At 46.4% G+C, this 24,785-nt stretch overlaps 3 protein-coding genes across 7 annotated transcripts in view; 2 read left to right on the top strand and 1 right to left on the bottom strand.

Moving 5' to 3' along the window:
* Nucleotides 1-6,071, top strand: memo1 (mediator of cell motility 1). Its single transcript, XM_057046675.1, has 9 exons — nt 1-403; nt 1,401-1,482; nt 1,552-1,620; nt 1,717-1,829; nt 1,954-2,065; nt 3,199-3,341; nt 3,418-3,494; nt 3,585-3,689; nt 4,104-6,071. Exons 1-9 carry the CDS (start codon nt 343-345, stop codon nt 4,233-4,235), a joined length of 894 nt encoding a protein of 297 aa, XP_056902655.1. The 5' UTR covers nt 1-342; the 3' UTR covers nt 4,236-6,071.
* mkks (MKKS centrosomal shuttling protein) lies at nt 5,770-9,229 on the bottom strand. The gene is made up of 4 exons (XM_057046665.1): nt 8,110-9,229; nt 7,667-7,848; nt 7,480-7,590; nt 5,770-7,405 (listed from the first exon to the last, which is right to left on the bottom strand). Exons 1-4 carry the CDS (start codon nt 9,089-9,091, stop codon nt 6,977-6,979), a joined length of 1,704 nt encoding a protein of 567 aa, XP_056902645.1. The 5' UTR covers nt 9,092-9,229; the 3' UTR covers nt 5,770-6,976.
* slx4ip (SLX4 interacting protein) overlaps nt 8,783-24,785 on the top strand; it is a 26,838-nt gene continuing 10,835 nt past the window's right edge. The window contains exons 1-4 of one of the 5 annotated variants that reach the window (XM_057046671.1): nt 8,783-8,921; nt 10,967-11,018; nt 17,121-17,210; nt 17,430-17,556. In XM_057046671.1, coding sequence (XP_056902651.1) covers nt 10,992-11,018; nt 17,121-17,210; nt 17,430-17,556 — 244 coding nt within the window. In that variant the 5' untranslated portion in view covers nt 8,783-8,921; nt 10,967-10,991. Of the gene's footprint in view, nt 8,922-10,273; nt 10,583-10,616; nt 10,719-10,966; nt 11,019-17,120; nt 17,211-17,429; nt 17,557-24,785 lie in introns of those variants that run through there. The other 4 variants (XM_057046673.1, XM_057046670.1, XM_057046669.1 and 1 more) reach the window with 4 other exon arrangements.

Below are 24,785 nucleotides of genomic sequence, written 5' to 3' on the forward strand. Positions count from 1 at the left end.
CGGACAAACCAGCATATCTCACTTTTTCGACTGTGACACAATCTCAGGCTGGTTCACACAATTCTTAAATAAACGTTTGGTTGCGCTGGGGATTAAATCTGTGATCGTCCCGCTGACGGTAGCAAACTTCTCACCGACAGCGACGCGACGACCGACGGACGGAAGAGCTAACATTAGCCCAGCTGGCTCTCTCCACCGGGGCTGCTCTTTGTCTGGACAACTTAACGCTAGCTAGCAGTCGTCTCCTCTTCTCCAGGTTTACCCTCATTGGCAGTGGCCACTTCACTTCGCCTTCGCCCGACAGAAGCTAAGCAGACCAAGATAGGTGGTTTGGGAACCAAGATGTCCAAACCCGGGCTATACAGAGAAGCGAGTCACTCCGGCAGCTGGTACTCTGCCTCGGGTAATTGCCATTGCGGCTCGTTAGCATGCGTTATGCTAGCTGCGGGAATTGTGTTTGTTTCTAGTTTGTTTTGTGGTCGTCATGGTGTCGTTTTGACGTCTTCGTGTTCCCAGACAGCAGCCTAGCAGGACCGCTATTTTCGGGAGAGATGTCAGCAGGGCTTTAACACTCGATAATCGATCCGAGGAGTCTGCTGTCTTGGCTCACATTTAGCCGCTGCTGACAGCCTCATCCCGTCATCCCATTTGGCTCAAGATGAAGTCAGGCTTACTCAGCAGATCCCCCCGTGTAAATGATTGAAAATTATTGTCCTTTGACGGTCAATAATGTGGTCTGTATGTGCTAACTTGGCTAACGTTGCCCAACTTCCTGGCCTATCTGCTTTGTTGCTAGGGACGACCCTTTTCCTCGGAATGACAGCTCTTGACATGTAGTTTTATTGGTAGTTTTCCTCCCCCGAATGCTGACTGGCACGAATGAAGTGCAAAAATAACTCGCTGTCATGGACCATGTGTCCGGCTGCTGTGGCCCTCAGCCAGCCGGCCCCTGCACCTCCTTTACCGGCGTTGCACCGGGTTAGGGTTCGACACCATCGCATCTCCAAGTTGCGTTTAAAGAACTGACTTTCCCCTCCAGATCTCCACGCCTTCACTTTTATTCCATGTTCCCTCAGTTTTGGTGCTGAACATCTGGACTAGCCTTGTGTTGACCCCCTATGCAACGCGTCAGTCTTCTTGAGGAGACCCTGTTTGGATGAATGTGTCTAAAAGGGTTAACAACCGTAACAACTGTTGTGGGTCATAGACTCGGACCCTAACAAGCTTTTCTCCACCGTTTTTACCATTGACAGCTTTACTAATAACCTCCAAATGAATCAGGTTGATTCAGATCAGAGAGATCTGGACCGTCAAGACAAGCAGATTGTTGGTTGGCTGAGATCAGGTTGGAGTTCAAATCCCTTCATTGATTAAAGTCAGTGTATCTGCTCTGTCTTTAGGATCCCAGCTGAATGCACAATTGGAAGACTGGCTTTCCAAAGCAAACTCCAAAAGAAGACCCGCTCGAGCGATCATAGCACCGTGAGCATGAATAAAGCCCGTTGGAACATCTCAGGACCTCCGTGTTAGTTGACATGTCTCTGTTTGTAGGCACGCTGGCTACTCTTACTGCGGCGCTTGTGCGGCTCACGCCTACAAGCAGGTTGATCCCACTGTCACGTAAGTCCTCCACTCTTCTCTCTGACCAGATGTTAGCGGAGATAAAAGCCGCTCGAGTCCGCCTTCAGAACGTGATGCTGACGTGTCGCCCTTCAGCCGCAGGGTGTTTATCCTGGGACCTTCACACCACGTGCACCTGACCTGCTGCGCGCTCTCGTCTGCAGAGATCTATAGAACGCCTCTCTATGACATGAGAATTGACCAGAAAGGTCAGACGCACACACACACACACACACACACACACACACACCACACACACACACACACACACACACACACACACACGATCTGATCATGCAGTCGAAGGCTGTAAATGTGGCGTCTGTCTTTCAGTTTATGCTGAACTCTGGAAAACCGGTTTGTTCGATCGGATGAATATAAAGACGGACGAAGACGAGCACAGTATTGAGATGCACTTGCCTTACACTGCTAAAGCCATGGAGAGGTAAAACCTGCGTGGCGTCCCTCTAACCCAGTGCTTCTCAATTATTTTCTGTTACGCCCCCCCAGGAAGAAGAAAACATTTTGCGCCCCCCCCCCCGCCGTGACTATAATTAGTATCATTTGTCTATGAAATTGTTATAAGTACACCTCTGCATAACATTGTATCCTTATTAATATTAAAGAAAACAAAAAAAGAAAGAAATATAGACCAAAGCGGGATGATTGTTGCCAATATTCGGCACGTTTTTGCCGAAAAAACTCAAGCGGCTGATCAGCGTGACTGGGGTGTAATGTCTTTAAGTGAGGGTTAGGGTTAACCAGGGCTAGGGTTAACCAGGGTTAGGGTTAACCAGGGTTAGGGTTAACCAGGGTTAGGGTTAACCAGGGTTAGGGTTATCAGCGTGACTGGGGTGTAATGTCTTTAACTGAGGGTTAGGGTTAACCAGGGCTAGGGTTAACCAGGGTTAGGGTTAACCAGGGTTAGGGTTAACCAGGGTTAGGGTTATCAGCGTGACTGGGGTGTAATGTCTTTAAGTGAGGGTTAGGGTTAACCAGGGTTAGGGTTAACCAGGGTTAGGGTTAACCAGGGTTAGGGTTAACAGCGTGACTGGGGTGTAATGTCTTTAAGTGACGCCTTCATTTATTTGGCTTCATGCTGTCCTGCCAACATTTTTAGACACAGGAAACACACCGGTCTTTCCTCGTCTCCCACCGTAGTCGCAGTGAAGCCAAGCGCTATAAATGCTTCGTCATATTTCCTCGTCTTAGCTTTCGGGAGACTTTCGTATGTCTCATTATCTCCGTCTCTCTCCGCCTTTCTTTTCATCACTGTTAAGTATGTTTTCATGCTGTCTCTTGGTGGTTTGTTCACTGCTCTTCCTATCTCTTGCTCTGTGGTGTGTGCGCGCGGGATGTGCAATTACACTTTATTCTAGTACGGCAAAAAAAAACCAAAACATGTTCTCCGGGGTCACACGCGCCCCCCCTGGCATCGCACCGCGCCCCCCCAGGGGGACGCGCCCCACTATTTGAGAAGCGCTGCTCTAAACTCAGACCTTAGATCCCAATGTGTTGGTCCTGTCACGACCTCGAGAGTTCTGCAGCGTGCTGACGCCAACTGCTCTGACTTTGCAGCCGTAAAGACGACTTTAGTATCGTCCCCATCCTGGTGGGCGCTCTGAGTGAGAACAAGGAGCACGAATACGGGAAGCTGCTCAGCAAATACCTGGCAGACCCTTCCAACTTATTCGTCATCTCTTCCGACTTCTGTCACTGGGGTACGTAAGCGTCTGGTTTGGGAGCGGCGGGCGACAGTCCGGCTGCGGTGTTCTGATGCCCGTCTGTTCTGTCAAGGTAATCGATTCCACTACACGTACTACGATGAATCTCAAGGGGAGATCTACAGGTCTATTGAGCATCTGGATAAAATGGTAACCTGACACAGCAGATGACACGATGACGTTCCCACCAGGAAGTAGATGTTTGAGGTGCTAAAAGTGGTCATTTCTGTGCCTGTGAAGGGGATGGGAATCATAGAGCAGCTGGACCCTCCGTCCTTCAGCAACTACATCAAAAAGTACCGGAACACCATCTGTGGACGCCATCCGATCGGAGTGCTGCTAAACGTAAGTGCACCAGAACTTCAGTGGGTGAGCGCAGTTGAAAACGAGAAATTAGCTCCTTTTTATGACTCTGCGTTTGCTCCTGAACGTTTCCACAATAGTGGCGATCATAAAAAAAGGATTCAATATCACAGAATTCATTACTGAACCGTCGAGTTCAAAGGTCATCGATGAACGGGGCGTAAATATTTCCCCGCTGGGCTGAAGAGAACATGTCTGAAGGTCAAGAGGTCAAGCGAGGATCAGATTTGGGTGACCTTCACTAATCTGTAGCCAAGTTAAAGTTCAGCCAGAAGCTTGTGGATGTTTGGGGGAGGTTCAAATCCCAAAGAGGCTTCAGACGGCAGACGAGCGGCTTTATGTTCGATGCTTTAAGAAGCTACATCCAACCACCTTTGTGCTGTTGCTGTCTCGCAGGCTGTGGCGGAGCTGAGGAAGTCGGGCTTAGACATGAACTTCTCTTTCCTCAACTACGCCCAGTCGGGACAGTGCAGGAACTGGGAACAGAGCTCCGTGAGCTACGCTGCCGGGGCGCTCTACGTTCATTGAGGTCGACTCATGCAGGTGCCCTTAATATATCGCCATGAGCTGATCCAGCCCCCCGCTGACCACGCACACACACACACACACACACACACACACACACACACACACACACACACACACACACACACACAACACACACACACACAGCGCCTGACTCTTGCCCACTCTGCAGGAAGGACCTAGACACGTAAAGCCAATCCCGTCTTCTCTCCCTCTCAGCTCTTCTCTTTTGAAAACTTGAGCTTTGAGTTGATGTTCGAATGCAGTTGTGAAGAAATAAAGGAGCAAATGGTTGGAAGAGATATTTGGGGAGCGTGCATATTAGTTCAGATGGTTTTACATTGAGTTACTGTCATTGTGCCCTGATCATCAGACTTGAAACGGAACCCTTTTTTAAAACCCCTCAGAAACCCCATATTTATGGAATTTGCCTCAGAAAAGAGAAACAGTAGAAAGTCCAAATTGTAATGGAAGCCCTGCAGCATTGGACGTGAGCTCCTGGACTCTGAAACTCCACTGAACGTTTAAACGTTCTGATGCTCGTGTTGCAGGTGGGATCAAAGGGCTGCACCCCAAAAACGAACCCGCTGGGTTCAGAACCAAAACGTCATCAAATATATCTATGATTGCTTTTATCTCTTTGCTTTATGAAGTGAGGTTCGTAGGTGTGATGATATTTGCTCATGTACTGTAGAAATGAACAAAGCAGTGAACAAAGCGTGCCACACCGGGTGCACCAGGTGTCCCTGGTGCACCCGGTGTGGCACGCAGCGTCGCTCCATCTCCCAGTTATAATCTGGTAGCTTTAAAAGTACAGAGAACAAGGCCGATGCTTCTGTCCCAGAAATAGAGTTCATACCCGACGTTATCAGTTGTTCCAGACGCTTGTTTGGGTTTTTTATCGTTGGTTTTTTTAATTATTTTATTCGATTCTGATTCTCACGAGTTCCCCAGATCCAGTTAACACTCGTTTCCCAGTGTCGTCGGACTCTGACATTAACGTTGGTGATTGCTGGGACATTTTCCAGCATCTGCCCAATGTCATCAGAGATCATCATAATAGTGTCCTAACCTTTATCTGCATTATCCTAAACATTTATCTGCATTTTCCTAAACATTTATCTGCATTTTCCTAAACATTTATCTGCATTTTCCTAAACATTTATCTGCATTTTCCTAAACATTTATCTGCATTTTCCTAAACATTTATCTGCATTTTCCTTATTTCTGGTGGTAAATTGCAGCTGGAGTTTTCCCTTTAAATGCAGTTGTCTAACACCTTGACAATGAGTTCAAAATCCAACCTTTTTGATCCAGATGGGCACAGACGGATCTTAATTTACAGGAAACACACTGTGCCTTTTATCACTGTTGCACATCTAAGAGTCATTCTTACTTTTGGTCTTATGAGAACAATGTGTTGGATTTTTTTGGTGTTGAATCTCTCCCTACTGGTACTTCCCCCCGTTCTAACGTCCGGTTCTGTCTCAGAAGTTCACAACGGCACCAACTGTTACCTGCTCTTCTTTTTAACCTCATTCTTGTAGCGAGACAAAGGCTGAACCTTAACACTGTTCATGTTTCTTTAGAACTTGATTTGGCTTCATTATTATTAGAGAACCAGAACGTCCACATCCCAAAATGACTTATTTTGATCTCAGGTTCCTCTGATAAAGCATCCCAAAAGGCTCTTCTGATGAGGCCATGGTTTCATGTTACAATACAAGTAAAATGTACTGAAGATGTGTCTGCTTTGGTGTTCTTTTTTAAAAAACCACAACAACTAACTGCATTTCATTTCTTTGTGTTTAAAAAGAATAAAATTTGAAATTAAAGCCATCTAACCTCATTTTTAAACCACCCCAGATTTCTGACCAATCCGAGTCCTGTGGTCCGGTTCCGCTAACGTTTAATGGCTCCAACACCAGTACCGGCCAGAGAAACAGCCGTCCAGGCCCAGTCAGGTTCTGTCTTAGTTAAGGAATGTGGGTGGAGAAGCTTAAAATAAGCCCAGAATAAGAGGGCACGTGAGGAAATGAAGCCACCTTTATGATGACATGGGAGAGCCACAATGTCACAATGTGATATAAATTAATAACAGTAAAATGCCTGAAAATAAACTGCAAATTTCTTAGCTTCGACATTAAATATGCATCTGATATAAAATGTCAATTGTACTCAAAATATAAGGATTTCATATGTAAAAAATTGAGATTTGTTTGGGGGAAACAGGTTTCAACGGTTAATTAGCAGTTAATTATCCTTTCATGTTTGAATGTTTATTTTTGAGTGAGACTTAACCTTTGGAAGTGGCTTAACTATGTGACTATAGCACACTAAAGCTTTTCCTCATCTTAGTTCGACACAAATTCTGTCTCGCGTAACAGGAGGAAAAAACTGGTCAGAATTCCTTCGTCTAGGCTAATTTTCATCGCTCCAACGTGCGTGCGTGTCGTGACCTGCAGGAGGCCTGTTCAGACACGCTCCTGATGCCGACCTCTTAGGGCAGATCATGGAGTGGCTCTGCTACCCCGCAGCCCCCTGGTTCCATGAAATAACAGATCAACCTATTTCCAACCACACGCTAACAAACATCTAGCAACCAAAATGACCTGAGAAAAGACAAAGAGCGCTCGGTGCCTTCTGGAGGCCTCAGAACACCTCTGGAGGCCTCAGAACACCTCTGAAGGGTGAAATCCTTCCGTTTCCTGGGTTTACTGACCAGAGCTGACACTCGCGTCCTGCTAGTTCATGTCTTGGATTACGAATCGTACATCCAGCGCGAGGTTAGCGGTTTCTACGGCAACTTGCAGAGCATTGATCTTTGCTGTGAAGGAGTCGAGGACACGCGGCTGCGCCGTGGCGTCTGCACACGGTGGCCCAGGTGAGAACGCTGGGGTTTGGGTGCTCAGATAGGTTTTGGGTTTATTGGGGCCACCTTCCACCAGGCCACAGCTGCAGGGACCCAGGGTGTCCTCGACCTCTTCTCTCATGACATCAGCAGGAAGAATCCAGTGGTGAGCATGCGTCAAGTCCATCGCGGAACTCCCACCGTCGTGCTCCAGTGCCATGGCAACAGATTGCAGGGAGCGGCAGAATCCCTCCAGGCCCAGAAGACACTCTTCCTGAGAGCAGCCAAGTGCAGCCGCGGTCTCTGTGAGCTGACCCGAGACCTAAGAGCAGGATTTTACCGTAAAAGGTGGGAACAATAATACTTGACTGGTCAGGTATGAAGTCCAGACCTCACCTTGTGTCTGACATACGTGGCTAAGTGGGTCTCCGTACAGCCACCCCCCAGCAGGATGTAGGGGTCTCTGAGGGTGAGCCTCAACACATGTTCTGTATTCTGGCACACCACCTTTAAAGAAAAGGCACCGATTAAAGTCTAAATGGTTAAAAAAGTGCTGTTTAGTGCAGATGCTCCGCAGCGGCACCTTCAGCTCACTCAACACGGTGGCGTTCCTGTGGCACAGCATCATGGTGCAGATGGACGACTCCCCAGCTGGAAGCAAATGCAGCATTTTCTTGGATCCAAACTGTCTGATACCGAGGTCGTGCACGGTTCCGTAGGCCTCGGCGGGGACGGGCGTGTGTAACGTGGCCACAGGATTAGCGCCTGTTTATCAAAGCAGACAGGAAGTGAACAGGGAAGACGTCAAACTAACATATTAGCAGTTTATTGAGGAGTAAAAGATTAAAGTAAATTTGGAGGGGAAAAGTTAAAAACACAAAAACAGACAGAATCTTCAGCTTAATTTATAATTTCTACCAATGGCATTTTCTATAGCAAGTCATAAATCAATATAAAGCAGAAAATAAGCGAGATGAGATGAACGAGTCTCCTGTAATTCTGTACTTTGCGCCTCCATTGCGTCACCTGTCAGCTGCAGGAGCGGCTCCATCAGCGCGACCCCCAGCCTCTCCACCACCAGCACATCCTGACTCCTCAGGTACTGCTGCAGGACCGGGTGCACCACCTTCTGGCACACAAAAAGCTTCACCTCATCTTCAACGACTTGTTTGCCGAGCTCCAGGAGTCGATCCAGGATTTGTGAGTCCGTGTCTTCACCTTCATGCACCTCGATGACACCATCTCCAGTGTCGGAGAGATCCCCAGCAAGAGATGCGCTGAACACCACAGCACGGAGGGGGCGCAGATGAGGCCTCTTGGCGTTATCTAAGGAGAGCAGGTCAGGCATGTCCACTAGCAGGCCTGGGAACACTGCGGAGTGCTTCACAGGTGGCCCCTCAACAGGGACCGTCACCGTCTCCCCCAGTTTAACGCCTGTGCTGCTGCAGGGAACAGTCAGCAGAAATGCTTGTACCGACAGCTTGCTCATGTGAAGAACCTCCGACTGCGTCAGTACACACGCAGGTTTACTGGAGATGATACTGGAGGCTAGTGTGGTGAGATTATGGCTACTGTTAAAGCCCAGCTCCATTTTGCATCCGCAGTCTTCCTGTCGGAGGTAAACGGTGCACAGGTCCAGCAGGTGCTTATTGAGCTGCGCAGCTGCGCGTCCCCTCAGCCCAGACTGTCTGCTTTGCTCAATCAGGGTCAAACAGAAGATCGCAGCAAATAAACCACAATCACCGAAGCGACCGACGTGGTTGAGGATGGAGGTTTTTATCAGATTGATGAGAGGCAGCGAGGAGGAGATGGCTGAGAGAAGAACCGAGGAAGTTGAGGTGGTAACGACGTGTCCTCCGATGCTGTTGTGGAGCAGTTTTAGTCTACCTTTCGGACCGAAACACGATTTCAAGAGCTGCAAAAGCACTCGAAGTTTCTTCCAACTGTCTGTGGTGTCCAGTGGTAGATCCGTGCAAACAGACGGCGATTTTTTAACGAGTCGAGACATCCCAGATTCAAATTAGGACACAACGATTGAATCCAATTATAGATGTTTTTAGCTTCCGAAGTGTAGTTACTACCGCCAGGTTGTGTTAGTGTGAGCACATGGAGGCGCTGCATCGACGCTTCTGTCGCCACTTCAGCCGTTACGGAAACGCGCATGCGCAAAGCCATATCTCCGTCCCTGTTTGGTATTAACCCGTTTTAGGGTTTTATTAAAGCTCGTTATAAAAACTGACAACAGCGGGGACACTTCCCTAATCTGCAGCTGTGGATATATTCTTTATAATTAATAATAAACTATAATTATCTTAATAATTAGGGTATTCTACACCATTTCTTGTTTAGAGTTTTGATTATGAATCCAAATTAAACTCGGGCGGTTTAAAAATTCTTTCTAAAATATTTTAGTATAAGTGCAATTAAATGTGTTTAAAGTCTCAAAGTCCGAATCACAAAAGCCAGATATATATATTTTTTAAAATGTATTTTTATGTCAAAAGAGTCATTACAATGATAGATATCATTCAAGGTTTCATTCAACTGTTTCTTTAGCTTTTTGTGATATTGGTAGAGTAAAATAATTGGTTCTGATCCCAACTATATTTTCTTTAGGATAGATTTTTCATTTTTAATGTACGCGGATATGTAAGAACTTCAGTTTTGGAAGTCAAAATGCATCCAAAGTGGACATATCTCTTTCTATGCAGGTGTTGAGTATACATTTAATTTTCTTTATGACATACAGATCCCATCTTTTAGATGTTCGTAGAGAGAGACTGAACTGTATTAATTACTTTAGTAAAGAACAAACACTCTAAGGATTTTATTGTAAACAGATGCTGAACAGCCTTAAAAAAACCAAACCCAAATATTAAACGAAGCCTTTATTTTCAGTCGAATAGGTAATATTTCAAATCACGTCGCAAATGTGAGCGACCGCCAATTTTGCACATGCGCAGTACAATCGTGTTTCCGATATTGACCGCTGCTAGGCGATGATAATTGTCGGCGAGACGCGCCTGATAAAAATTCTATAATATTTTTCAGCATTGATTAAAAACACATTATTTTGATCCTGCATATAGTACTTCCGAATATTAAAATTATTGACACACATACACGGAGGCAACTTTGGGGCTTTCTGATGAGCCCCTCGTTCCATTACTGTGGTCCTGTCAGTCACACCTTTGGGTCCTAGTTGGGTCCGAGTCGTAAAGTTCTGACGTCACGTTGTGCAAATTCTCTCTGTTGGACAAACAGAACACTTTATACGTTCGTTTTTACTCCTAAGAAACCTTATTTATTTAACGTGTAAGTATAAACGTAAGTTACTATTACCCAAGACTCCCGGCAAGTTTTTACTCTTGTTGGACTACAACTTAGCCTGACGTCATCTTCTACGGCCTCACGTATCGCCCGATATTCAAAAAACCGGCGGTATGAAAGTTTACTGTTTTCTTTACTAAGAATCATAGGGCAGAATTATTTGTCTTCGGTCAGTATATGAAGTTATTATTCATTTGCGGCCATAATGCCAGAAATTAGTTTAATCTTGCAGATTTTTTGGACAGAATCTCTACCCACCACAACGATACCGTAAACAGTTTAACTCCCCCAAAGATACAATTTAAGTGTGTGACAGCCTATTATTAATAACACATTTCTATTTCGGATCACAAGTATAATTCGTGACAAGTCATTTTATCTATCTATCTATCTATCTATCTATCTATCTATCTATCTATCTATCTATCTATCTATATCTATCTATCTATCTATCTATCTATCTATCTATCTATCTATCTATCTATCTATCTATCTATCTATCTATCACATGTTCTAAGCGGGTGTTAATTTTAAACATGTGTTTCTATTTTAGGCAAAATTGTGCTGAGGTGACCATAATGGCTCCTAAGAAATTCGTCATTAAAGTGAGTGCAACAGCTTTTACATTCACATAGATAAATGGTTCTTTTAATGATCCATACTGTTTCTGCTTGCAGTATATTGAATTGGCAGTGGGCGTTAGCAAAATAATTTGGGTTTCCATACGTGGTGTGTCTTATTTTTAATTTTTATTTAGAATATGTTGTGAAGCATGTTAGTTAGGGAATGTATTTTATTTTCAAATGACCTTAATAGTTTCATTACTACCAAGAAAAGCGTCCACTCATCACAAAACATGGCAAAAGTAAAGTTTTGAAGTTTTAAATATTAGGTCATTTTGATTAACGATTATTAGTCTTTTATTTGTAGACTGAGATGTGTTTTAGCACTTTAAGTGACTAAAAATGCTCTTCAATGTTAGGGTTAAGGTTAGGGTTACCAACAGATTCCCCATAAATCAAACAAAAAATCGTGAGTCTGCATTAAATATGTACTTTGAAACTATGTATACATTTTTGCATATTTTTCATGACAAGACAATTCATTTCTTCTTTATACTAGGCATTTCTTCTAGGAAATGACTAGTTATTATGGTCTGTGCCAAACCACTAAATAGCTGTTCTATAGAAAGTAATTTGCAATGCAAGAATATACTACAAAAATGTTGCTTCATGTGTCAACGGAAGGCTTATCTTGTAAAAGTATAAGTATAAAATGCTGCATGGATAAATGACAGTTAATCCGTATCAAATCTTGAATTGTGGCTTTAATATACCAAGATTCTGCTAAAGGTTCTATTCTATTTTTTGCTTTTCCTGCGCTAGCGTGTCTGTCCGCTAGGGGGCAGTGCAGACACACGTCTGAACAGGCTTCCGTCCAAATTTAGATTTCATGTTAAAGCTCTCCGAACACATTATTCACTCTGGCCATTTCCCTCCCAAATCTCGACTATCTGCCTCCTGGTCTTTTCCTTCCTGTTAACCAGCGGAGCCACACAGAGCAAAGGAAGCACATTCTATTAAAAACGAAGCTGTTCATCCACAGTCTGATGCCCTGTCGGGAATAATACACATCAGATGTTTCTGTTAAGTGCAGGGAAAGCTGCTGCCTTGTCTTTTGTTGACGTTTCATTTAGTGAGAGTTTTGGATGAAGGCTGCAGACGTTTGTGCTGATCTCTCACATCCTCCATAATGCCTTGTGTGCCTGGTTGACCAGATATTGCTTTAACTCCCTTATTTGTTTCATATGCATAATATGTCCCCAGCACTCATTCTGCCCCACATCCACTACCACCCACCACATTCGGTCGGTTGTGTGAGGGTAAAACCATGGAGGTTCACGCTAAGTTCTTCCCCAATGGTCATGCAACAACGTTACTGTCACCATCCCAGAGAAACAAGCTACTTTAACCACCATTATACTGTACATGGTAACAAGGAGTCCACGGCACTTGCTTGTTTTTCACAACTCCATCTGTGATATTTTTATCAGAAACAAATTAAAACTTATAGCAAAGGACTTAAACGAATATTAGCATAGCAATCCGGCTGTTTGAACATCATCCTGTGCACATCATGGGGATTGTTACATCAAATATGAGCTTTAATCCTGGATTCAGTCCTTGAGTAATCGGCTGTTCAGCACTGTGTTTTCTGCTAATTGTGCCTGCTTTGTTTTCCAACCAGCTCCCTCCCCAGTCTGTGGGAGTGCACGAGGCACCGGTGCTTAAATATAGTGAACTGGCACTTCTCAGGTCTCATCAAAAGGGCCTGCCGGCTCACGCACTGATGAGATGAAGCGCTTGCTGTCTGCCAGGACATTATCGGTGCAATCTGCCTTTTATTAGCATGATGCACTGCTCCCTTTCTAACCATCTAATCTGGGGCGCGACAGAAGTCTTTAACGAATAAAACATTGAGGAATTGCAGAGCAGTTTAATGTCAGAGGTTTACATGCTGGTTAGTGTTGCTGTCACTCTATAGATGAGCTCAGGATCAGACCACACATCACGGCTGTGCAACAACATCGCAGTCTCAGAAACATTTCGGACCTTTTCCAACTTGGGAAGTCCGTTGGAGACTTTAGAAAGGGCCATTTCATCCCTTCAAAGGGCCACATTGCATTTCCTAACCAGGTCAACCCCTTCTCTTCCTGTATTCCAATATCTTACGGATGTCCCTGGTGGAGTTTTGTTTGCCGAGTGTTACCTGGAGATATTCCTGTCTGTTCTTGCTGCTGGAATTCCACTCTTGGGCTGTCTCTTTGTTTTTAAATCATCAAATGACTACGACTCAGGTGTGCTAACATTCTCCTGAATCAAGGGCGCTTCCTGCACTAAACACCTCTGGGAATGTTCTGCAAATAGTGTTTGGCTGCTTAATAATGAGGGTCAGCCTTGACCACCCGGTATCTGTCAGTCTTGAGGAAAAGGGATTATTTTGATTTCTTTTAGGGAAAAGCATTTTTAAGGGGAAACCCAGGTGACTCAGAAGGAGCTGGAAAATGAGACAAAGCCTGAGCGAGAAGCTTGTTACACCCACAGATCTAAAGAGCTCCCCCGGGTTTTTTTTCTTTCCCTTTTTGCAGACTTGCAGAAAGGGAAAAAAAGTTGGAAAAAGAGGGAGACAAAGGGAGAGTGGGAGAGATGCAAGTTTTATTGAGTGAGACTGCATCTGCTGCTCCTTCTCTCCCAGCATAAACATCTGCGGCTGGTTAGTGTTAGCCTCTGAGCTAAGTGCAGTCCGAGAGGGTCTGGTTCTTATACAGCGCGATAGCAATGGCAAAGGGCAGCGAGGAGGGGCGGCGGGCGATGCCGCGTGAAGAGTTTGGGCCCTGTGCCCAACCTGGAGCAGCACAGTCGGGAGGATAGAGAACCGGGTCTGGGGGAGAGATAAGGGAAGGTAGAGAGTGTTTTTAGAACTGAGCGTGATAGAGACCAGAGCCCGGCGACTAGAAAGGGAAAGCAGCTGCCGCTGGTTTAGACTGCAGATCTGTTTATTTACAGGCAGAATGGATGGAGCACTCCTCTCCTGTTGTGCTGTTTTCTTCTGCTCGTTGGCTTAACTCTTTCTCTCCCCCAGGAGCGGGGACATCAGGGTGACGGTGGGGAGAATTCGGATGGAAAACTTGAGCTTAGCCTGCAGGAAGACTCGCTTCTTTTCATCCACAGTGTGACGGCGCACAAAGGGCAGCACAATAAAGGAGTTAGTATTAAGTAGCGCTCTTTGGCTGCTTCGCTGTCACCGCCAGCCTTGTTCATAACTCCAAATGCCCGAGCAAGGCAGCAAACAAAGCAGTGCCGGCCCATGTTAGAGCCTCTGAAAAGAGCCACTTCCTCTAAAACTCGGCCTTTTATCTCTCGAACAGCAGTGACACTTGCTCAGAGGATTGCTCTAAATGTGTCGCGGCTCATGAATTTAATTTGGTGGTGCCGCTGCGCTGCTGCTGCCTGGGACGGTGGGAACATGCTGCAGCGGAGCGGGGGCCTGTTGGGGTTAACGCTGGTACTTTCTGAGGCTTGTTTTCTCTCTTTTAGGGGGCTTAGCAGGTATTTGGCTACTTTCAGATCACTTTGCTCAAGTGTCGTCTTAGTTGCTGCGTCTACATGTTGAGTTCCTACTGAAGAGGCGCCGTGGCTGGGCGATACAGAGGTCGTAGGTCAGGTCACTCTTTGTCCTGGGGGGGGACAAATTTAGAGCGCATGATGTGATTGTAGTCGGAGTCTTTGTGTAAAATTAGATTTGCTTGCCTCTTTGTCTTATCTGACACACTCAACACAAACGGCCTTGTAATGGTTCTGGGAGTCGTGCTTAAACACGTGAAGCTTAAAGATCAACATTTTCAGCTCCAGCCCCCCCCCGAGCCTCTAGTTTCGCTGACCAAATGAATTGTTATTAGTCTGATTGCATTAGTTTGCATTCCGAACAAAATTCCCATATCCTGGGAAAACCAGTTAATCACATGCTGTTTTTGTTGAAGAGGTAGGCCAGTGTTTATCATTAATGTCCAGTTAGCATTTGAGTCTAGTCTGTGACCCTAATGTGATAAAAAGAAGTTAGTCTAAAGCCCGCAGCATGTCTGGCTCTCAGCCCAACATCCAGACTCAATCACAGGCTTTTTAGGGAATTACCCTGCTGTCTCTTTTGGGCCTTACTGTTCCAGGACATTGGATAAATAAGTGTGTGTCTGTGTGCGTGTGTGTGTGTGTGGGGGTGTGTGTGTGTGTGTGTGTGGGTGTGTGTGTGTGTGGGGGGGGCAGTGTGAGAGCCACCTTAGAGACATCAGGGTACCCACATCCTTTCAGCCTGTGTCAAGTCCAACCCCATGAAACCACCCTGGGGTTTATCTGCTTGTGGCTCCGCGTGTTTTGATTGACGGGGTCTTGGCCTCTGTTGCCAGGCTTTCCCACACATCAGTAATTGTTGGAGGCTGTCAGCTGAGGCCACCAGTCGTCCGTGGACCGCTGCGAAACAAAGAACAGAATGGGGCAGAGTATGGATCTGTAGGGATGAGTCCACGCTGACAGGACGGGCGCTCATTTCATGCACCGGGGGCGTTCACATGGAACGAGCGGCTGGGGTGGGGGACCTGCTCTGGTATCTGCGTCACTTGTCTTTACAACTTTTCCTACGCTTGCAAACTTGCACGGAGAGATCTATATTTGCATGGCTTCAATCTCCGAGTCCAGGCAGCAGAACAAGCTTGTTCATACGTCTGGAATGTGTCCGTCGAGCACGGTCCAGAAAGTAGTCGAGAAAGAGCTGCTACACGTCCGTGGTGTCCACAGCTGTCGTGTTGGGAGTCTGTTCAGGCCCCGAGGAAAAAGCCTCCTCTCAATTATTAGTTGCAGAGAGACGATGAGAAGGGAAAATGCTCTCACAGAGAAAAAAAGGCAGCTTTTCATATGATCAAAGCTAGCATTTAACCATTTAATGTCACTCGACAAAAGCCTCCAGGCACGACTACAGTTTTATAACCACGGATGAAACTGTTCCCTTTGATCTCAGGGCTAACCTTCTTTCTTCAGATAAAGAAGCGATCAGGGTTATGAAGTTTAGGCCTGTGTGCTGAATTAAAGCAAACTGTAACACGGGCCTCCCTCCCCTGCTGCACCCCCCCCCATTTTCAATCTCTTGCATCATTGCAGGAGCCAAAAGAGCATCTCTCAAGTTGGGACGGCAGCGTTTAGTCATCTGTGTGCAATCGTTGAGCACAGAGGGACGAGTCTGCCTGAAGACAAAGCTCTTTGTCTGAAGGTATTCCCCCTGACTAAATGAATGTGTGTCTCTTCCAGCTCTGCCCCATGAGCTGGACGTCTGTGCCCGCCTTTGCTGCCATGTTCACTCTCTTGGTTTTGCTGCAGCTTCATTGTTGGGTTCTGGGCCATGGCTTGGTGCTCCTCAGTGTCATGTGGGTGGTCTGAATCCAGCCATTACGCCCTGTCCAGGGAGAGGCCAGGTTCACACGAGCCCTGCGTCCTTTTGTTCTCTGCTGCAGGCCGCCTTTGCGCTCATGTCTTAGCCATAATCAGGCTAGCCTGAGAAAGATGTAACAGCCAGTTAAGCAGCCGCGGCATTTTTGGCCTCCTCGTCCGTTGTAGCTTAGTGTCACTGACACCATGACATAGTTCTCCAGGAATCTGCTCTGTAGTCCCCCAGTCAGCGTTCCACAGCCTTATGTTAAAAAGCTGTCGCGGAGCAAAATGATGTACGTGCTCTGTGTTTAGAGATGATCGGAGGTTTTGTAGCCATTCTGATATGATGTCATCTGTCTTGTTCTGATCCTCACATGTGTGATTGTGCAGTTTTAGACAATTTGCTTCCATCCGCTTGATGTGAGGCAACAAGATGCATTTCCCAGCCCAGAGAACAAAAACGCCGGTTTTACACTGAGATGAGGGGAAATTGAGGTGACGGGTAAAGCTTGATTTTTATTTATTTTTTGGTAAAAAGACTGGTAAAGAGGTGGCAGGACAGAAAAGCAGGAGGGATGAGACAACACTGAGGTGCCTGGGGTGATGTTTGAGGATGCAGGGGGTCGTTGTGGTTTGTCTGGCTGTCAATCACCCACACTCTGATTTCCTTTGTTGTCTGTTAACTCAATGCCCCTCAGCAACCTGCGGCTCTGCCTCTCCTTTGTGTTACAGTGTGGGAACTTTGCCGTGCTGGTGGATCTCCACGTTCTGCCCCTGGGCGGCCTAGAGGACACCAGCTGGTTTACTGAGGACCACATTGAGGTACAGACACAGAGAAGAGGGTGAGGGTGTGAATGAATATATGGCTTCTGTTCTGCTGGGGGTCTTTAAACGACTGTGACACGGAAATTGCAAAGACTTGGAGCCCAAAACCGTTCTCACCTCTCCACCTACACGGTGGCGATGTGGCTTGTGTACATGGATTTTGTCAGCACTGACCACCAAAACATGTCTCCTGAAATGTCTGGACACCATTTGCAGGAGGTTACAGATGTGGTGCGAGACGCCCTGAGCCAGAGAGTTAAACAGTGCGAAGAGTCCCTCTACAGCAGAAGACAACCCAAACACAAGAATGTGCTGGCACCTGCTTCGCCTTTATTTGTGAAAGGTAATCACAGTGTAACTCAAGTCATATGGTCACCTACAAGATACTGTTCTAGCCACAAACACTTCTAAACAATGAAACTGATTCTGCACCAGTTCGACAGGTTGTTGTTGTTTCTGAGCCCTTGTGTGTGTTACTTGTGTTTGTTTTATGTTGGAATTGCCGTTCCTACACGATTACCTGGTACAAATGTGATACTTGATGCAGTAATTCATGACATGTCCCCATTAATCTTTCAGCTCCGACATCTTTCATTTGTGACCAAAACAAAGAAACATTCTAAGTATGAGAGCAGAGACTAAACAGGTCGGCATCATTTCATGCGTCATGATTACATCCCTGAAGGTTTGACCAACCAGTCATGCTGGAAGTTCAAATTGTTCTTTGGAAATCATCATAAATTAATCAAACTGTTCTTGGCTTCCAGTGTTGTTCTTTCCTCTTGATTGTAGTCAACTTTGTCCTCCCTGTCTTTGTGTTAGCTGCAACTGCTATCAGCTCCTCGGCAGATAGAAAGGTTTGCTTTGGCTGTGAGCTCACTCCCATTATTTATGCACTTTCTCAGCAGTGATAGTGCAGCATTTGTTTGTTGGTGCACTGCCGAGCGCTGTGCAGGAACGGTTCAGTTATAAAACATCATCCAGGAGAAAATTAATGGCTGCCTTATTTGGGAGTGTGGGAGTCGAGGCAGCAGAACCAGTTGGAACACAGCAGCTCTTTACACCCAAGGTGGGACCTAATGGGAGGTTTTACATTGTGTTGCAGTGTTTAACTTGGCATAAAGTCCAAGCAGGTAATTTCGAAGGCTGCAGTTTGTTTTTGCTCTCATTTGTGCTGTAATATGTGTACAGAAAAATCAGGCAGCTGTGGCAAAACCAGACAATTCTATAGCTCCCTTTCCATTAAGTGTCCGCACATTCCCGGAGCCACCCACACACATGCCTTTGAAGCAGAGCGAAATGGGTTTCAGAGGAGGCCCCCAGCTGCCTGTTGTTCGACAGACAGGTTTGTCACAGGTAGCAGTTAAGGGCCGTTAAAGTGGGCCTGCTCAGCAGGGCAGGCATGACTGTGAGAGTGGGATTACAGGGCAGGCGGCCCCATAAAGTTTCTCCCGTGGCTGCAAATCTGTCTCTCACACTACTTAGCTTCCACTTTAGTCTTTTTATCCACCGAAACCCGCGCACACACGCACATGTTCCACCTTTGTCTCATTTTTAATAAACACACGGCATTAACAAGCAGGCACGCTGGATCCAGTGTGGTTGTGCTTCTGTTAAACGTGGCGGCGCCGGTGAGGGGGCCGGGCTGCGACAGTGCGCTGGAGCGACATATCCTCCCCTGGGCTAGGTGTGAACAGGCTGACAGTGTAAAGTTACTGGAAAGCCTGTCTCATATTGCCCGTGACAGACTGAGGAGAGACAGACACCTCTAATGATGGAGATCACAGATTGAGGCTCACACATGCACGTGCACTGGTGCACGCCCTGCTCCCCCGACCTACCGCGTGAACAGGAGACTATCAGCGTTTCACTGGTGAAATATGCATGTAAAAATGATGAGCTCCTTTAGCGCTGCCAGAAGAATGGAACCGTTGGAACATGACTCCATATCATATCGTGTAATTTGTTCTCAGAACATGAAAAGATACGGTGCCTTAAGCAGGCCCGCACAGTTCGTGAGCTGGGGTCCCATTAAAGGTCTTAAGTGAGCGTAATGACATTCCTGATCTTTTTGTTGTCCCCTGTGAGGGAGGAGGCAGAGCAGTAAAGGTGGAGACTGACTGGGAAAAGCAGGCGAGCAAGTGGGAGCTCTTAAAAAAGGAGGACAAGCTTCAGGCTCCAGGGAAACCCAGTAAAGCTCAGGGTGGGTATTAAGCATGGGGTCATCAATTCTGCAATCAGGTCAAACGTTAACCCGCTAATCTTTGCTGGACTTTCAGAGTGCCAGAAGCCTGCCGCTGTTTTTCCCAGTGGGAATGGAATGTGATAGAGTACATTTAGTCAAGTTTGGGTAATTTTGGTGCTATGGTTATTTTCTATTACTGTAAACCACCAGACTTTGATTTTAACCAAAATATCTTTTCAACATTACGTATTAGCGTATTTTCATGTTGAACCCGAGTTTCTGGTACTTTATCCTGCACAGATTTTGGCTGCATTGCGTCTCATTAAGCTTCAGGAGTTGTGTGTGTACGGCCATGCGTCTGTGTGTATGGGGTGTATGGGGTGTATGGGGTGTTATGGGGTGTTATGGGATGTTACGGGAGGAGGGGGTGTTTCTGTGCTCCTATGAGGTGGTGTTTGAGCTGGTGCCAGTGTGAAATCACAAGGGCTTCTGCCGATGGACAGCAGTATACACAGCACAACCAATCTCAGCTGTTGGCATTTCAAATGAGCCATCAACAGTTTTTAACATTCCAGGGTCCAAGTATGCGGCTCTGAGTCATCTCCATGGGTCAGTGTATTCAGATATGCACTGTGTGCCTTATTGGATGCATATGTGTGTGCATATAGCACCCAATGAATATGTCAGAGGGGGATTTATCTTTCGTCTTCTGCCAGTGGAATTGTAAGTCATTCCTTCCGAACTGGGCCATGGAGGCCAGTGTCCAACTGTCAACCCTCGGCCCCCCTCTTCTGTACCCAGGCTGCTTGAGACTTCATGATTAGCTCATAGCCATGTGATTTATTTATGTTTTCAAAGACATGAACAGAAGGAACTTTTCCCACCAAATATCTTGGCTCTAGACAGGCAAAATGGACATGCTTGACTTTAGAGCTTGGGAGAGGCTTCTCCCTGGTAGATCGTGACGAACACGTCCACATTTCTCAGCCTAAGTACATGCTTGAAATGATAATTGGTGCTTTGAGGAACATGTGAGATGATATTTCAGAAACCGTGGCAGCAGGAGTCAAGACGCTTCAGGCGTGGAGGAAACCAGCCTGCAAAGGTGAAATGACATCCCAGTTTTACCCGAGACTTGAATTGGTGATAGTTTGCAATGTAACTATACTCCTGGTGTGCCTTTGCTTTACCTCCAGGGGATACTGATGCTGCTTCCATCCTGTCTGTATTTGTGTGTGTATATACAGTGTAGTGTAAACTGAGAAGGCCGATTTTACACGGGTTTAGCTAACATGCCATCCGCCTGCCAAAGCACATTAACAGATGCCTCATTGCTTTTAACGGTATTGATCTCTCCTGGTGATGCAGACCTCATCGTGATGTGAGTCCTGGGATTGGGAAGCTCACCAAAATTCACAGGACCTCCCTGCACAAAGTGGTACCTTGAGATCATTTTTTCAAGCCATGGCAGAGTCAGCTCCTTCTTCCTCTCCCCGCACAGGTGCCAGGGCTTATGGGGAGGGAACACCTGCCAGCCTCTTTCCCCATGGCCACGGCAGGCTGGAGAGGCATTTTCCCAGGCTTCCCAGATGAATGGTCACTAATAGCCGTGGGAGAGGGCTTTGCGATCCCTGCACAGTGTACCACTGACTCCTCTTGGCAGCCCTGTGAAGGGGGCTTAAGGCAGCCTGGCCACAGCTAGGGCAGGAAAAGCACAAATGTTGCTGGATTGCTTTACTGTTGGAGAATGTGTTTGCAAATTGTCATCTCCCTCCGATTTGTGGATGATGTGTGAAGAGTGACACGGGTGGGTAGTGGAACCACCTGCCGACATCTTTGTACTCTTAAAATATACTGTTAGCGTGCGTGTGTGAGAAAGAGGCTACACGGAGGTTCATGTGCAGGAAATGTACAAGCATAAACAGAGCAAGAGTTTATAGCGAATGATTATGTGTCAAGCTTCCAGCAGTTTACAGACGTCACAGCAGCACCACTATGACTATTTGTGCCCGCGGTTGCTATGGGGGGCTGCTCTGTAAATAGAGAGGCATGCCTGTGGCAGAGTTACCTGCACAGCTCTGTGTTACTGGGTGTGAGGCCTGCTGGGATTAAGGAAAGGCGGGAGGGGGACGGAGACCTGTTGCAGGAACAAAGGAATTCCAAAGCCCGGGCTGGAAATGGATCCTGATCTGTGTATCCACTCCAGTCTGCCATCCCCTCTTTCTTCTCCACTGTTGCCCCCCCTCCGCCGGCCCCTGCAGTGCAACCCCGTTCCCCCGCACTTTGTGGCGTTGCTGTGGTCCATTAAATCTTTCCTGAAAGCCCCTGGCTTGAGTCATCAACAACACATAGGACAATCTGACTCACTACCATTGTGCAGACAGTTTAACTCTTCTATGCTGCTCAGTGTTGCCCATGTTTGCTGTGTTCCTGAGGTCCTCAGTGTTTCTCAGGATCTGCTGCGCTCTCTTCCTTGCTCACAGCTGTAATCTGCACCATAGCTGTCACACAGCACTGCTCTTCCCCTATTATAAGGTTCTGGTTCATTCATGTGACTGTTCTCTTTACCACAGTCTGGTTTGGGAGATGGCACACGCTCTCCTGGAGTCATGCTCAGTCTGAGCAGAACGCCTCGCTTTAGGAATCACTGAAATGTTTCACAGGCCGTCCTTGTTTTTGCCCGTCTTTGCTCCTTTTTAAAGCGGACAGCCGGTGTCATGTGCCCCCGTCAGCCCCTGGGCAGCTTTAACAGAGGCTTAATTCTGTGAATATTTGAACATTTAAGCTTTGTAGATTACACCATCTACACTGTAGAATCAGTTTTAACGCAGAATGTTTCTTCTCTTTTTGTCAAAAAAGATTAACGGGTTCACCATGTCACAAATATCACGAGCTGTGTGAGCCACATGAGCAGGTTTAATGATGGTTGGAATGGTTCCTTTCTATTGACATATAAAATGCCACAACTCCCAAAAGGTAACAGTGAAGAGTCAGACATTGACCAATAATCTTTGAGTCCTTTGTACAATACCAGTGTTACTCTAATCAAGCAGGATTCTCCTTAAACCCGAACCTGTGCTGGTTCTGTGCTGCAGATCATCTGTTTGGGTCTGTTAGCCCACATCAGCAGACCTTGTGAAGACCCAGCAAGACCTTTATCCAAGTTTTGAAAGGCCACCAGAGTGCATAACTCAGATCCACATGTGCCCAACATGAATCATCTTCATAATCACTTGGCATCGTCCTCTTCCTCTACGCCCTTTAATGTAAACACTGTCTGGCTTCAGCACAGCTCTGACCTTTGGGATTCTTTAACTTAGAATGATTCTTAAATCGGATATTTTCTACTGTGGCTTTATTTCTCTCATCGTCTTATGTTATTGAGAATTATTAGATTATTTTAGCTTGTGCTCTGCCCCCAAAAGCTCCCCGCCACGTTAGTCACACGCTGCATTATGGGCTGGCCTGAGCTACCATGCTGCGGCGTATTTTGTAACTGATGAAGGGGTCACCCAAATGTTAAATTGAACACTCATGTGCAAATATTGTTTCAGGTGGACATTGTGCAGGATGATAAGACACATTTCTCCACTGAGGCTGTAGTTACACACACACACACACACACACACACACACACACACACACACACCACACACACACACAGACACAGCGATGTCCTTCCAGGAAAACCCCCACTTACACGTGGGCAACTTCCTCGTTCGCTTTCATACCCATCTCCCTCTTTCTCTCCTCCTCTCTCCCTCCCTCCTTCTCTTTCTCTCTTTGTCTCGCTGAGCTCGACCCTCCACCCACACTCGAGGACAGAGGGAGGGGGTCCACATCAAAGCAGAGACTTCCAAAGCGCAGGATTCTCAGGCACTGATGTCTGACTGTCCTGCTGATTCAACTCTTGTTCATGAAGGAGTTTGCGTGGGAAATGCAGCTCTCCTGACCTACAGTTTCTACACTCCTATTAAATTATGGCACATTGATACTATTACGCATAAAATGTGGTATATACAGCTGGAAATTGTCTTTATTTTTACTAATCGATGCCAAACCTGCAGAGCCACATGTACACTGGGGCTGACAACCTTTATGTGTAACAGGTTTTAATTAGTTTTTTTTGGAGATCTTTTTCCCATTCTGAGAACTTATATGATGCATATCTAGAAAATGTGAGGAAATTTGTTGGTCTTCCTGCAGGAGTCACAATAGTGCAGACTGTCAGGGATACAGATGGTGGGGAGACGCCGGTCACGTGTTGTGGAGCTGTTCTGATGATCTTATGATCTGACTGAAGTTAATGAAGGCTGTACTGCAGGGTTACCTCTGACCCTGGACCAATGCCTCTCACCCAGTTCTGTTCCATTTTAAAGTCTTCGTCACTCTGGATGCTGCTCAGCTTGTTGACTTTTCTTTCTCCTCACTGTTTTCACAGGAAGTGGTGAAAGCTATAGGGAAGCTAGGTGCAGTTGCACGTGTATCTTGAAAATCCACTACTTTATCCTCGGCACCAGCTCCGTGGAAACGATGCCTTTTTGCAGTCGTCTAACAACATTTAACGAGCAGCACGAGTCGTTGTGATGTTTCCCTCCCTCCATAAAAACACGGAATGCTGGATCGCTGATGGATGTCGCGTGTCATAATATCACTGACTTTCAAAACAATTAGCAACATTATCTTCCTCAGACGGAGCCACAAATAAAGCCGGCTGTGCTCTGTGGATCTGGTATGGCACCACCGTGGGCTGCAGTTGCCACAAACGGGGCCACTCGTTCCCAGAGGAGGCTCTAGCAAACTGTTTGTGAGAGTGAAACATGGATGGAAGCTTTAGCACAAGAGAGCCTGGGCAGGGGGCCAAGAGCAACTCTGTGCTGAGCAGGACGCTGCAAAGACGGAGCAGCAGCTGATGTCTCCGACCGTGGTGTTGCAATGGTTCCCAACTCTGGGTCCAGACGTCCATGTCCAACTTGTCTTGAGAATTGGCAAGCTCATCCCACCAGGGAAAACAATGCGCATAGTTGTGGAGCTAGACACGAGGCGAAGGAGTCTAACGAGCTAAATCGGTGCTTCTAAAAACATCGAAAGGCCCGAATGTGTCATGAAAAATGCTTTCTTCGCCTAGAGCCTAGAATGGGCAGAAAAAACAGCTGCAGATCAGAATTCCTCCTTCAACAGACATCCAGAAGGAACCACACATGATTTCTGCTTTTATATTTTGAGATTGGTTTTCTAATATAGGACTTGTGGATGTCCTTTATCTTTCTTATACCATAAACCTTTACCTAATACACTATGTAACCTCTAATATTCTGTCCGTATTCCTTGTTTTGACCCTGATGACATAATCATAAATCAGTCTAGTATGTAGTTCACCCATAAAC

The sequence above is a fragment of the Takifugu flavidus genome, chromosome 11, assembly GCF_003711565.1.
Source record: "Takifugu flavidus isolate HTHZ2018 chromosome 11, ASM371156v2, whole genome shotgun sequence".
Classification (NCBI taxonomy): Eukaryota; Metazoa; Chordata; class Actinopteri; order Tetraodontiformes; family Tetraodontidae; genus Takifugu; species Takifugu flavidus.